This window comes from Odocoileus virginianus, chromosome 10, assembly GCF_023699985.2.
Source record: "Odocoileus virginianus isolate 20LAN1187 ecotype Illinois chromosome 10, Ovbor_1.2, whole genome shotgun sequence".
In the NCBI taxonomy this organism is placed as follows: Eukaryota; Metazoa; Chordata; class Mammalia; order Artiodactyla; family Cervidae; genus Odocoileus; species Odocoileus virginianus.
The window spans coordinates 264,404-276,886 of NC_069683.1; the positions used below are offsets into that span (position 1 = coordinate 264,404).

A 12,483-nucleotide genomic window follows, 5' to 3' on the forward strand; every position below is an offset into this window, starting at 1 on the left:
GTGCAGTCTTGAGACAGGACAGCTGGGTGCTTATTCTGCAGAAGTGGCCAGTCGTGCACGCTGGGTATGGGGAAGGAGCCAGATCTACATCCCAGCCCTTCGGTCTTCCTCTTGCATTCAAGTTTGTGCAGCAGGATGATGAAATTTACTGAAACTAGGAAGGCGCAGAAGTGAGGACAGAGTCTTCAGCCAGGTCTCCGGCTGAAGAGGTTATTCACTCTCTGCTTGTAGTTTACAAGGGAACTGGGTGTGACCAGAGAGCAAAGACCACATTCTCTGTGTATCTTACAGACGATCACACAGGGATTGATTGTAAATTTTTAAAAGGGAAGCTGCCTACTAGCTGGGAAAATTCACATCCCTAACCTCTTAGCAGGGGCTACTATTGACTGATAGACACTACAGTAAGTCCCCCACATACGAGTGAGTTCTGAGAGTGCTTTTGTAAATCCAATTTGTAAGTCCAACACAGTTGGTCTAGGTACAATACTCAACTAATACAGTCTGCTGTAGTACTGCGCTGTAATAAGTTTATAATACTTTCCATACAAGTAATTCATATAAAACAAAGACAAAAAGTAAACATTTTTAATCTTGCAGTACAGTACCTTAGAAGTACAGTGAGTGAGTGTGAGTTTGCTCAGTCGTGTCTGACTCTTTGCGACCCCATGGACTGTAGCCTACCAGGCTCCTCCATCCATGGGATTCTCCAGGCAAGAATACTGGAGTGGGTTGCGATTTCCTTCTCCAGTACAGTAGTACAGTAAACAACAGCTGGCACACGGAGGCTGGCACCGAGCGAACAGGTGGGGAGAGTCACTGACGGAGGAGGGGGAGGAGGGGGAGACGGCAGAGCTGCAGGGTGGGCAGCGGTAGGAGACGGGGGGCGAGCTGCAGGCGTGTTCATGCCTGACCTTGACGGCACGGGTCCTGGTTCCCTGCTGGATTCAGTTCCACATCTACCCTCTTGAGAAAAACGATCCAGGGCTGTATGGCTCTCTCTTCCCCGTCTTAGATGACACGGCAGCGCTGGACTGCATTCTGAACGGCTGCGGCAGCCTTCATGCACCGTTATACATTTGGGTCCTGGGCCCAAGAAACTAACACCGTGGCTCAAACAAAGGCAATCCCCTGGCCATTTCCTGTCCTGAATCTCCTGGGTTCTTCATTCTTCCTCCTGTCTCTCTCCATTCCTCCCCTGGGCACATTCACGTCTTTGAAAGTTCACAACTTAAGGGTTCCTATGTAGGGGCCTTACGTAACTCATCCAAGTGGGACCCCACACACATCTTCCTAGGAGGTATGACAAACCTAGAAATACTGGAACTTCCTACAAAGTACAAACAGATTAGTACTTTGCAAGGGAATATCAACTTTTACTGTGTGTTAAGCACTTTTACAAATGTAATTTCAATTATTCTTTGTCGCTGTTCCAGTTGTTTTACCACCCCATATACAGTTTAAAAAATTGAGAATCAAACAAGCAAAATATCTTATAAAAGCAAAGCCAGCATTCAAACATAGATACAAAAAGTTCTTCAACCTTGGCAGGCTTCATATAACTGATCCCTGGAAATCTTTTTTTCTCTTAATGACAGAAACTATTCAAAGAATTAAATCGGGCTTCATAAACACAACGAACTGATGTTTGGTTTAAATGTAACAGAACTACTGTGATACCTTTATCTTTAAAAAGTATCACTAGCTTGCCCCATCCCTGTTTCTCCCAGGGGCTTATACTAACATTTTCACCAACCTCTTTAGGCTACACTGAGCCTTGATTTTCACACCAGCTAATCATGCACTGTACTTCAGAGAAAATGGAGGCTGTGTGTGAAGAACGCCTTCAAATTTGTAATAATTTTTTTAAAAGATCATTCAAAAAATGTCTTTCCCCAATAGCACTGAATGAACTCTCATGTTGAATGACTGAAAAAAAATCCTTTGTAATGATTCGGATTAGATTTATTTGCAAGTACAAGTGTAGGCACTCCAGTCGTGTCCGACTCTTTGCGACCGCATGGACTGTAGCCCACCAGGCTGCTCTGCCCATGGATTCTCCAGGCGAGGGTGGTGGAGTGGGTTTGCGTCTCCTCCTCCAGGGGATCTTCCTGGCCCAGGGACTGAACCTGAGTCTCCCGCGCCTTCCCACATTGCAAGTGGTATTCGCTACTGAGCCACTGGCGACAGAGCCCACTGTACGTCGGTTTAAGCACAGAGGAGCTTATTCTCGCATCTACAGACATTTAAAACTAATCACAGAAGGAATCCAGAGGGAGGCAGCTCAGAGCTCGTGTGGCAGCTCACCGACGTCTTCTCCGACAAAGCCTCCTCCTTTCGGCTCCACTGTGCGTTTACTGTCACCGAGGTCCCCTTTTGCCCCAAGGTGGCTGTTGGAGCTCCAGTCATTGTAACTGCACTCTAGGCAGCAAGAAGAGCAAAGAAAGGACAAGGGGGTGTTTCCTTTCTTTTAAGGAGCACTTTTGGAAGTTCCTTACAAGGTGTCTGCTTCTCTGTTAGATGGAGAAAAGTTGGAAAATGACTGTGAATGTAACTCAGGTTTTCTTTTTCTGCCGCTCACTCACTACAGGGTTGGACAAGTATGTCCATGCTCTCTCCCTTTTCTTCCTTCCTTTAATACAAACAAAAACATAATCATTATAAAAGATATAAGGGTTCAGAAATGCAAATATAGAAAATGAAAATTCTTCCTAACCACACCTTCTAGAAATGACCATTGTTAATAGCTGGATATATATTCTTCTACTATCCTGTGGATTTTTAAAAATTAAAAAAAAGTTAATGATAAAATGTTTGACACCTACTAGTTTGCCAGGACTGTCATAACAAAGTGCCAAAGACAGGGTGGCTTAGATGATGAAAATGTGTTTTGTCACAATTCTGGGGCCGAGACATCTGAAACCAAGGTGTGAGCAGCACCGGTTTCTTCCGATGTCTGGCCACGGAGACGGCTGTCTCCTCCTGGTGTCTTCACAGGCCCTGCGCTTGTGTCCCCATTACCGCTGCTGGTAAGGACGCTGCTCACAGCGGGCTGGAGCTCGCCCTAATGACTTCATCTCATTTACTTACTTATGACTTCATCCTAGCCTTTGTTCTTGTTCTTTTGAACTTTCTATTCTGTACTGGCGTATAGCTGATTACCGATGTGAGTTTCGGGTGAACAGCGACGGGGCTCAGCCACACATGTCCATGGACCCATCCTCGCCCAACCCCCCCCCCCCCCATCCAGGCTGGCACAGAACACTGAGCAGAGTCTGTGCCACACAGCAGGCCCTGCTGGTTACGCAAGTACAGCAGCACGTGCGTGTCCAACACAGGCTCCCTAACTGCCTTCACCCCTGCCAAGGGCGCTGTCCCCAGATGCAGCTCCGCGCTGCGGTGGGGCGATGGGGCTGCACCGTGAGCCTTGCTGTTGCTGCCGGAGGACAGCTGGCTTACAGTGTTGTTTCATTTCCGCTCCGCAGCAAGCCTGAAGCGGCGACGCGTGCACACATCCACATCCATATGTACACTTACAGCCTCTCCAGACTCTGTCCCCTTACAGATCATTACAAGACACTGAACAGAGTTCCCTGCGCTATATGGTAGGGTTTTTAAATTTATTTTATACAGTAGCGTGCATCTGTTATCCCCAAATTCCTCATTTCTCCCTCCCCACCCGCTACGGAGCAAAATGACTTTTAAAAATAGTTTTGTACTTTTCCTTAAAAACTCTGCCAAGTTTTCCTTACAAACTCTGCGAAGTCTTCCTGCTGCAATGTGAGTAAAGCCCTTCAAGGCAGTGTGGCGACTCCATTCCTGCCACGGTCCCGGGAGCTCCCCACCCATTCTCGTCTCGGGCAGAGGTCCCCTCCTCCATCCTGCTTGGGATGCTCCTCCCGGCCCTTTGCTTGTCGTCCTCTTCTCAGTATTCACTTCCCGCTTCAATGTCACCTTCTCATCGAGGCCTGTCTATACTACAGATCCTCCCAGAGCAGAGCCTTTGTCACCTATGTACCTAGAGTAACGCTGGACATTCATGAGTGCTTGTCTGGCTTACTGTATCAAATTGTTTCCAACCTAGGGGTTGTTGTGATGAGTGACAGTGTCATTTGGAATGGGCCTTGAACACACACAGATGAGTTCATGCCATTAAGGTCTGTCCTCTCAGTTTTGAGGATCTGAACAATCCCTTCAAGCTGTTTCTTTGTGGCCCAACTATTTTATGAAAAGATGTTAGCTGGAGGCGTGCTTGGTGTGGCCTCTGTGCTGGGAACTGGGGCACAGCTGGGAATGTGGCAACGGCTGCATTTGTGGAGTCCCCGCGTTGATGCCACGAGCTGAAGAGTGAACCGACCACCTGGGACTGAGCACATCCAAAATGAAAATGCATTTCCAAAATAAATAAATAGATAAAAATAAAAATGCATTTCCAAATATTGAGATGAACTGTGGGAGCAAATCTTTTTAAAAATCTCTTCAAAATGCTTAAACCAAAAGGAGCCCACAGATGCCTGACAGCTGCCTTTCTGAAATTCTCATCCTTATATATTGTAATAGACCTCAATAGCTAAAACCTGAATCACATTTTTGACACTACTGAGAGGGAATTATTTAATCTGCCTACTGGAAATGAAGGCATTAAAACCCAATCAGAAGAGTTTGCAGATGTGTCCTTAAATGCTTGCAGCTTCTCAGCTGCTGCTACATGAAACATGTATCCAGAAGCAGGAGCCTTCCTGTTGCCACGATGCTGGATATGGAGTTTGAAACTTCCGGTTTAAATCTTAAACCGGAGCACTTATTAGCTGGATGGTCTTGCTAATCTCATTTGGGTACTGTGCAATCATAGCTGCCCATTCTAGTATTTCAAAAGATAATAGAGAAGACCTGAATTAGAAAATGAATGTCAGTGCTCTCTGTACACAAAACAGCCATAGAGACATGGACAGCATATTAAAAAGCAGACATCACTTTCCCGACAAAGGTCTGTACAGTCAAAGCTATGGTTTTTCCAGTAGTCATGTGTGAGAGTTGGACCACAAAAAAGGCTGAGCGCCGAAGAACTGATGCTTCTGAACTGTGGTGTTCAAGAAGACTCTTGAGAGTCCCTTGGACTGCAAGATCAAAGCAGTCAGTCCAAAAGGAAATCAACCCTCAATATTCATTGGAAAGACTGATGCTGAAGCTGAAGCTCCAATAACTTCAGCCACCTGATGCGAAGAGCTGACTCACAGGAAAAGACCCTGATGTTACAAAAGATTAACAGCAGGGGAAGGGGACAATAGAGGATGAGATGGTTGGATGGCACCACTGACTCAATGGACATGAGTTTGAGCAAGCTCTAGGAGGTGGTAAAGGACAGGGAAGTCTGGCATGCTGCAGTTCATGGGGTCACAAAGAGTCGGACATGACTGAGCAACTGAATCGCAATTGTTGGGTTACCTTTGCTCACTGCTGGATGAACGATAATAACTTGGCAAAAACTAAGAGGATGGAATCTATTAACAGGGGAGCAGTTAAATTATGGCATGCAGTGGAACACGATACAATCATTAAAATAAAAAGGGGTATCTCTCTATATCGACATACAAAGATATCCATGATGCATTAGGAAAAATCCACTATCTACTATTCTGTGTACTGCCTATGCATAGAGAAACCACCTGGAGGACAATATATCAAACTGTCAGCCAGGGTTTTTCTGGGGGTGGTGGTGGAGTCCTTTAGATTGGTACTAAATCATAAGCGACTTAAGAGATATTCTACTCACCACAGGGAAAAGTGCACACATCACTGATTACCTAGTCCCCGTCTAGATGTTTCCTAGGTCTCAGGCCTGATTTTGTCTAACAGTTACCTTGGAGAATGAACTTGGCTGAACCGCAGAGCTTAGTGTCACGGTGAGTAAACAAGCTCCTTGGAACAGTCTTACATGCCACATTCACAAAATAAAAGGCAAAGCTGAGGTTGTTAGGTGACCTGCCATCTATCCACTACAGTGCCTCTGCTTCAAGGTTAATGGTCAAAACCCTGCTACCTGTAGTCTTATGACACTAGACTTGTTGCCTGAAAACCCACATTTTATTTTCGTAAGGATCACAATGCCAACATACTTAAACATAGTTGGGTGAGAAGTGTAAGATGCCTCCCACTACTTCCCCACGTGGACTTTTCACACAAAGGACTTCACTGCTCTCCACAGGGAGACGGTGGAGGGCAGTCGGTGGTCTGCGTCAAACTCGGAAGGTCATCGTGGCCTTTCTAAGACAGACAGGGCAGCTCTGGTGAAAGCCAGCTGACTGGTTCTCACGCCGCAACGGACCTGAGCAGATTTTCTGTGTGGATGGAGCTGAGATCCATCCATTTTGATTCAGCAGTCAGTGAGGAAAAAAATGCAATTTCTGTAAATACAGAAACTCACTGGGAGATACGGCTTGGACTTAAAGTGGTTCTTTGATTCCTCAACTGTTTAACACTGGCATTTTAAGTGTTTAACAATGGAATACCTGACCACACCTCACAGGATAACTGCCTTGCTTTCACATTTTTTTCAGCACATTCACGTTTCAAAGTCAAATACACTGGCTCTGAAATCAAGCACAATGAGATCAGACATTCTTGTCCTACTAGCACTTCTCACTAGAAGGTAGGGGGCTATGATTTTAAGCAGTTTTTAGAGAATAACCCCCTTTTGATTCTAATAGCAATACATGCTCACTGAAGACAATCTGTACAATGAAGATGAGGAACAATCATCTGCACACAAAATCCTCAACCCACCCCCTTAAAGGCAGCCACCGCCCTCCAATCACCCTGGATTGTATTCCTTTATCCCCTCCCCTGCCCCCATAAAGTCATATACATGTATAGAACTTACTTATACTCAACATTATACTCTTGTTTCCTAATGTAACTAAGCTCTTCAAACATAGTCTTTCTTCTCAAAATATAGGCAATGCTTGCTCTCTATGGAAGGTTTGGAGAACACGGAAAGCAAGAGGAAGCTCCCCACGGTCCCGCCACTGAGAGGCGGTCTTCAGGGGAGCACCTGCCGAGCACTGCGCTCGCTCAGCCCCGCTCTCCGTGACCCGGGGACTGCAGCCCGCCAGGCTCCTCTGTCCATGGGGTTCCCCAGGCAGAATACTGGAGTGGGCTGCCGTGCCCTCCTCCAGGGAATCTTCCCGACCTGGGGATTCAATCTGTGTCTCCTGCATCCACTGAGCCACCTGGGAAGCATATCCTCCCAATTTCTTCCCTATCACATATACATTTTCATAAAAGAACTGCATTCCAAGCATATATACTTTCTGCTTTCCCCCCACACGAGACCATAAACACTTTTCATGGTTAAATATTGTAACTGTCCATGACACAGAGATTATCACTTAGCCACTAGTGAGCATTTAGGTTATTTCCAATATTCCTATTATAAATGATGCTGTGGTTAAGTTTGAAATAGCTAACATGAATTTACTACAAAGAAGTACCAATTTTTTCTTACCTCTTTTGAGAAGATATAAATGAGACCTAAGGAAATACTAACCATGAGGGCAGCTTAAGGTAAACCGGGCTTCGTGAAGTTTCTTAAATAAACTCTCAGCTGCCTAGAGGAGATGAAGGTGAACTGTGGTCTATCCACTGAATTTTCTAATTCTGCTTTGCAGTTAAAAGTGTGTGTGGGGGGGTGGGGGTGGCAGTGACTGTTGAAAGCATCCTAGGTTTTCTTTTTAAAAATATGCATTTGTGGCACACGGGATTGGACCAGGGATCGAACCCGCTTCCCCTGCGCTGGGATTGCAGTTTCAGCCACTGAACCCTCAGGAGAGACCCTAGGTTTTTAAGGAAAGTTATCACGTAAACATAAGGTCTTTATTTGTCTCCCTTATGACAATATAAGAGATAAAAACATCAGGTGATACCATCCTTGCCAATCCCCAGCACCAAGAGGTTTGCTGATCTATCTAAATATGCTAGAAACACGTTAAAAAGCATGTTCAGAAGTAACAAGCAGAAATGTAGGCACATTTTTTTTTCAAGTATACAATTTGTTTTTATTTACAATACCCTATAAAAATGTAAATTTAGAAACTTTTTAATTAAAACCAAACAAAAAAGATAAAAGCACAGAAGAGAAGAGATAATCATCAAGCCTTCACTTGATCGGCTGTGAAGGGAAGGCAAGGGGTGAGGGCAGACGGGACGGGGCGCAAGGGGCACAGCGGGGAGACGAACACGACAGCCGATTGGTGCAGAGGGCCTCACTGCTGTACATTCATGTGCAAACCTCACCCTCGTATTAAATACCTTAACCTGCCCCCTCCCCCACTACATTCGGAAAGGTGAGAGCAGCAAGGTGCGCTCAGGACAGTCGGGTGAGATCAGTCAGCTGCAGTCTTCCTGGCGCTGGCATCACCAGAGACCTGGGCCCTCACGGGGCGGGGGAAGCGGGAGAGGGTGGCTACTGGCCGCAGGCCGCCCCGCCGGGCGCAGACCCAGGCCGGAAGAGACCAAGGGGCAAGGGCAGCGCTTCCGCCTGCGCGCGTCGGGGAGGGCCGAGGGCCGGAGCCGGGAGGGGCGGTGGTTCCCCCAGGACACCGAGTAGAGACGGGTAAGGGGGAGTCAGAACATGGCTTACTGCAGCGGCCTCAGGAAGACGAGCAAGGGTGGTGCAGCTGCGCTGAGCAGGCAGGCTCCAGTCGGCCGTCTCCCGCAAGCCTCCGCGCACCTGAAGGCACGGGCTCAAGTACCCGCTGCGGGAGCCGGACAGAGGCTGACCGCGTGCCGTCCCCGCCGCGGTGGCCAGGACCGAAGGAAACCCGAGTGGGGAGGAGACAAGGGCGGCTCAGCTGAGAGCTGGGCACCGGCCAGCCAGGAGTTCTGAGTTTATTACACGTGCTGCATACCCTACATTTTATTAGAACAAGTAGAACCCATCAAATCAATCACAAGATGGATGAGGAACAGATTAAAAACACATCAGCTGGTTTGTGGTTAGAGAAGGGATAGTGTGTCAACTAAATTTCTCAGCCTAAACTCGTTCTTTAAGGACCCTTTGGAGACCACATAAACGTACAAATCTGGGGTGTGTGTGCGCGCATACATATATATTTCTACTTCATCAGCTTTCCTACAGTCATATTAATAAGGGGCGAGGAGGGAAGGAATCCTGTCCTACTCTGAGCTGGAGCAGTGGTGGGGGGATGAAGGGAGAGGTTATGTTTGTGTCTCGAGGGCAAAGAAAAGGCAGGATGGAGAAGAATCTAGTCAACTGGGACATGCAGGACTGTCACACAGAAGGTAAGGAAACCGGCACAAGGATGAACCCAGCCACATTTCACAGAGCAGTGGAGAGTACCTGGCATTCAGAGACAACCCCTGTGAGTGGGACTCGGTCCCACCAGACGCTCTGGGGAGTGAGCTACCTTCCCTCCCTCGTTAAAAGCCACACTCCACTGGAGACGGCAGCTGTGCGGGAGGCAGCCAGAGGCCCAGGACGCGTGTGGCACCTTTACCGAATCCCCTGAGCTAGCCTGTGGCACAGAGAGAGAGAGGAGACCCGCATGGATGAGCTCGGAGAGCAGTCACCTGCCCCAGAACCCCAGCCCGGCGTGACCTCTCCTAACAGAGCACTAAGAGGCCTGGACCCCAGCTCTTATCTCCCTGGGAGGGTTTCTGCTGTGGCCACAGTGCTTTTCATCCAGCAGACATTCGTGTATTTCACAGAAGTCTTTAATCTCTTCCACTGGATTCATGACATCCTACGCCCTCTCACCCCCAACCTCCTCAACGTAACTTCTAAAGTGCCAACTTCAGTGAGATGTGGAATTGTCCTGTTTCCAACTTACTGCAGTTTTGTCTCCAGCAAGTTCAGTTTCTGTCGGTCAACATAACGAGAAAAGAGGGATACTAGGTTTGTGGGTATAGAGATTGGCTTGGCCAGGCCTGTCTGGGGAATCCGCAAAAGTTCTCGGGTTGCCACGAACATCACCTCCGTCCTGACAGGGAAAACCGATAATAATAATAATGTAAGAAAAGGAATACAAAAGAGGACCTGAAAGAACTACAAAAAAGAAACACAGCCCAGACTGACCACGGGTTGCTTTGCGCCGATTCTGAAGCAGGGTCTGAGCTCTGTAGGTCTTCCCCGCGGCTCAGGACGACGAGGAGCAGTGACAGGCCAAACTGTGAGGAGACAGAGGGCGTCAGACACCACTGTGCTGGCGCCGCACCACAGCCGGGCCAGGTGGTCGAGGGGAGGCGCTGAATGCAGGAACCCCCCCCCCCAGAGACCACTACGCCAGCGCCACACCACAGCCGGGCCAGGCTGTCGAGGGGAGGCGCTGAATGCAGGAACCCCCCCCCCCCCCCAGAGACCACTGCGCCAGCGCCACACCACAGCCGGGCCAGGCGGTCGAGGGGAGGCGCTGAATGCAGGCCCCCGCGCCGTGCTGCTCTGAGCCACGCAGAGCCCAGAGGCGTGCCCTCCTGACCCATCAGCTCAGGCCCTCTCAAGGGCAACAGGAGCCCCTGGCTCCCCCGTCCCACCCTTCGACTACAAGCGGACTCTTCCCTGCCCCAAGATAAGGGGGTGGGGGAGGTTAGCTTTTCTCCCACAACATGTAGAAGGGAAAGTCACAATGAAGACAAATTTTGAAACAGAAAATTAAAGTTTATAGAACAAAAAAAATACAAATAAAAAATAGAGTTTGAATTAAAAAAACAGGTGTTAAAGCCCTGTGAGAAAATATACAAAGAAAGGGAATGATCAGGCTGTGAAGAAAACATTTCCTTAAAAAATGACATACATTATCTATAAAGGCTTAGAGGATGTTAATGAGAGTTTAAAAGATAAAAAGAGAGGATAAACAGATTCATCCACCATATCTAGGACTGTTGAAATTTAGCAACATGCTCTAGAGAGAGATATAAATATTTATTTTACTACGTGGGCAGTAACAGCAGAAATCATGGACTCTAAAGGGGCACAAACATGAACAAGACCGAGTATAAACACGTGAATCATGGCTATCATCAACCATGAAAAGAAGCTGGGCAGATTCTGGGATTCCATCCTCCCCTCTCTGAGTTCACCTCACCAAGGATAACCTCACCTTTCCACAAAGTTCCCTTCATGTCACTGTCAGAAAAACAACGGGTTACATAATCTCGTCTGACTTCAGGCTTTTTGACTGCCTTTATCAAAATTAAAGCTAAGAGACCAAATAATGTGGAAGGCACATAACTTGAGGGTCCCTGTCTTACATCCCAAGGCACCATCACCCTCTCAGTCTCTGAGGTGCTCACGGCCCTTCGAGCCAGGCTCTCCAGGTTTGCAGGTGCCAGAAGAAAATCCTTGGGTCTCCTTTTCCCTTCACTGTACCAGATGGTCCCGAGTGAGCGCCACTGTGTACCCAGCATTAAACTGCATCATTCACAGCTGCCTGCTCATCTAAGCGACGCTGACATCACCTCCACTTTACAGATCAGGAAACCAGGGCTCAGCAAAGCGAAATGATCTGTTCATGGTCACAAACCTAGGACGCGGCCAACGAGGAGTGGAAACCTGTTCTAAAAGCTCACACTCTCCTTCTGTATTTACACTTCCCCTGGGAGTCTCTGGACCTTTAATCTGATATAAACAAAATATGAACTGGGATGTCTTGTGACAGAGACCACTAATTACCTACGTAATCCTCTTTCCTCCTACTAGATCTGACTTCACCCGTGGTGACAATGGCGTGAACTCAGAGATGTTCCAGCTCTCCCTGCACTTGGGTGTGGTATGTGACGGAGCGCTGGCCGTTGAGATTAAGTAGAAGTTGGTGGTTACAGCTCTGGGAAGAGGTCCCAGTGAGGAGGCCAGCTCCCCCACACCCTTCAGCCCTCTAAACCCACCTCTCCTCTTGATGCAGAGCGGAGCCCTGCATCCATACCCACCGTGGACCCGAGAGGATGCAAGCGTGGCAGCCGCTGCTGGGACGGCACAGCGGGGACCGGAGGAGTCTGCACCCCGAAAGAAGCAGGTTTTCTCCTTGTGAGGTACAGAGCACCCTGTCCTATGAAAATCACTATCATCTCCAGCTTCTGTCACCACAAGCTAAATGCACTCCCGGCTGAAGGTTACAGCTCCACCCCTCACCTTCCTCTGTCCCCCGACGGCCACGGCGCTTCCTTCCCCCGTGACTCAGGCTGCGGGGGCCCGCGGGCTCAGGGCTCACCTTGCTCTGGAGCACAGTAGAGAGGTGCGGGTTGGACGGAGCCGGGGCCGCTGTGCCCTGAGGTAGGCTCATCAGCTGCTGCAGGAGGCTGGCGACAGTCACTGGTGGAAGATGGTAGAGGAGGAGAGAGAAGGGACTCAATAGGCATGGCAGCACCTATGGAAAACAGAACGGACAGGCTGTCACAGTCTGCTACCATACTTCAGCCTCACCGGCGAGTGGGCAGGGACGGGGGGGAGCTCACTGCCCCAGGCAAGCTGCA

The 12,483-nt window shown here is 48.4% G+C and overlaps 1 protein-coding gene across 5 annotated transcripts in view; it reads right to left on the reverse strand.

Moving 5' to 3' along the window:
• Positions 1–555: 555 nt before the first annotated feature.
• Positions 556–12,483, reverse strand: part of PATL1 (PAT1 homolog 1, processing body mRNA decay factor) — a 35,746-nt gene continuing 23,818 nt past the window's right edge. For 4 of the 5 annotated variants that reach the window (XM_020900110.2, XM_020900112.2, XM_020900108.2 and 1 more), the window contains 4 exons: positions 12,222–12,377; positions 10,094–10,185; positions 9,849–9,998; positions 556–2,632 (listed from right to left, as the gene is read on the reverse strand). In XM_020900110.2, the coding sequence (XP_020755769.2) occupies positions 2,578–2,632; positions 9,849–9,998; positions 10,094–10,185; positions 12,222–12,377 (453 nt within the window). In that variant the 3' untranslated portion in view covers positions 556–2,577. Of the gene's footprint in view, positions 2,633–8,899; positions 9,534–9,848; positions 9,999–10,093; positions 10,186–12,221; positions 12,378–12,483 lie in introns of those variants that run through there. The other variant, XM_020900109.2, reaches the window with a different exon arrangement.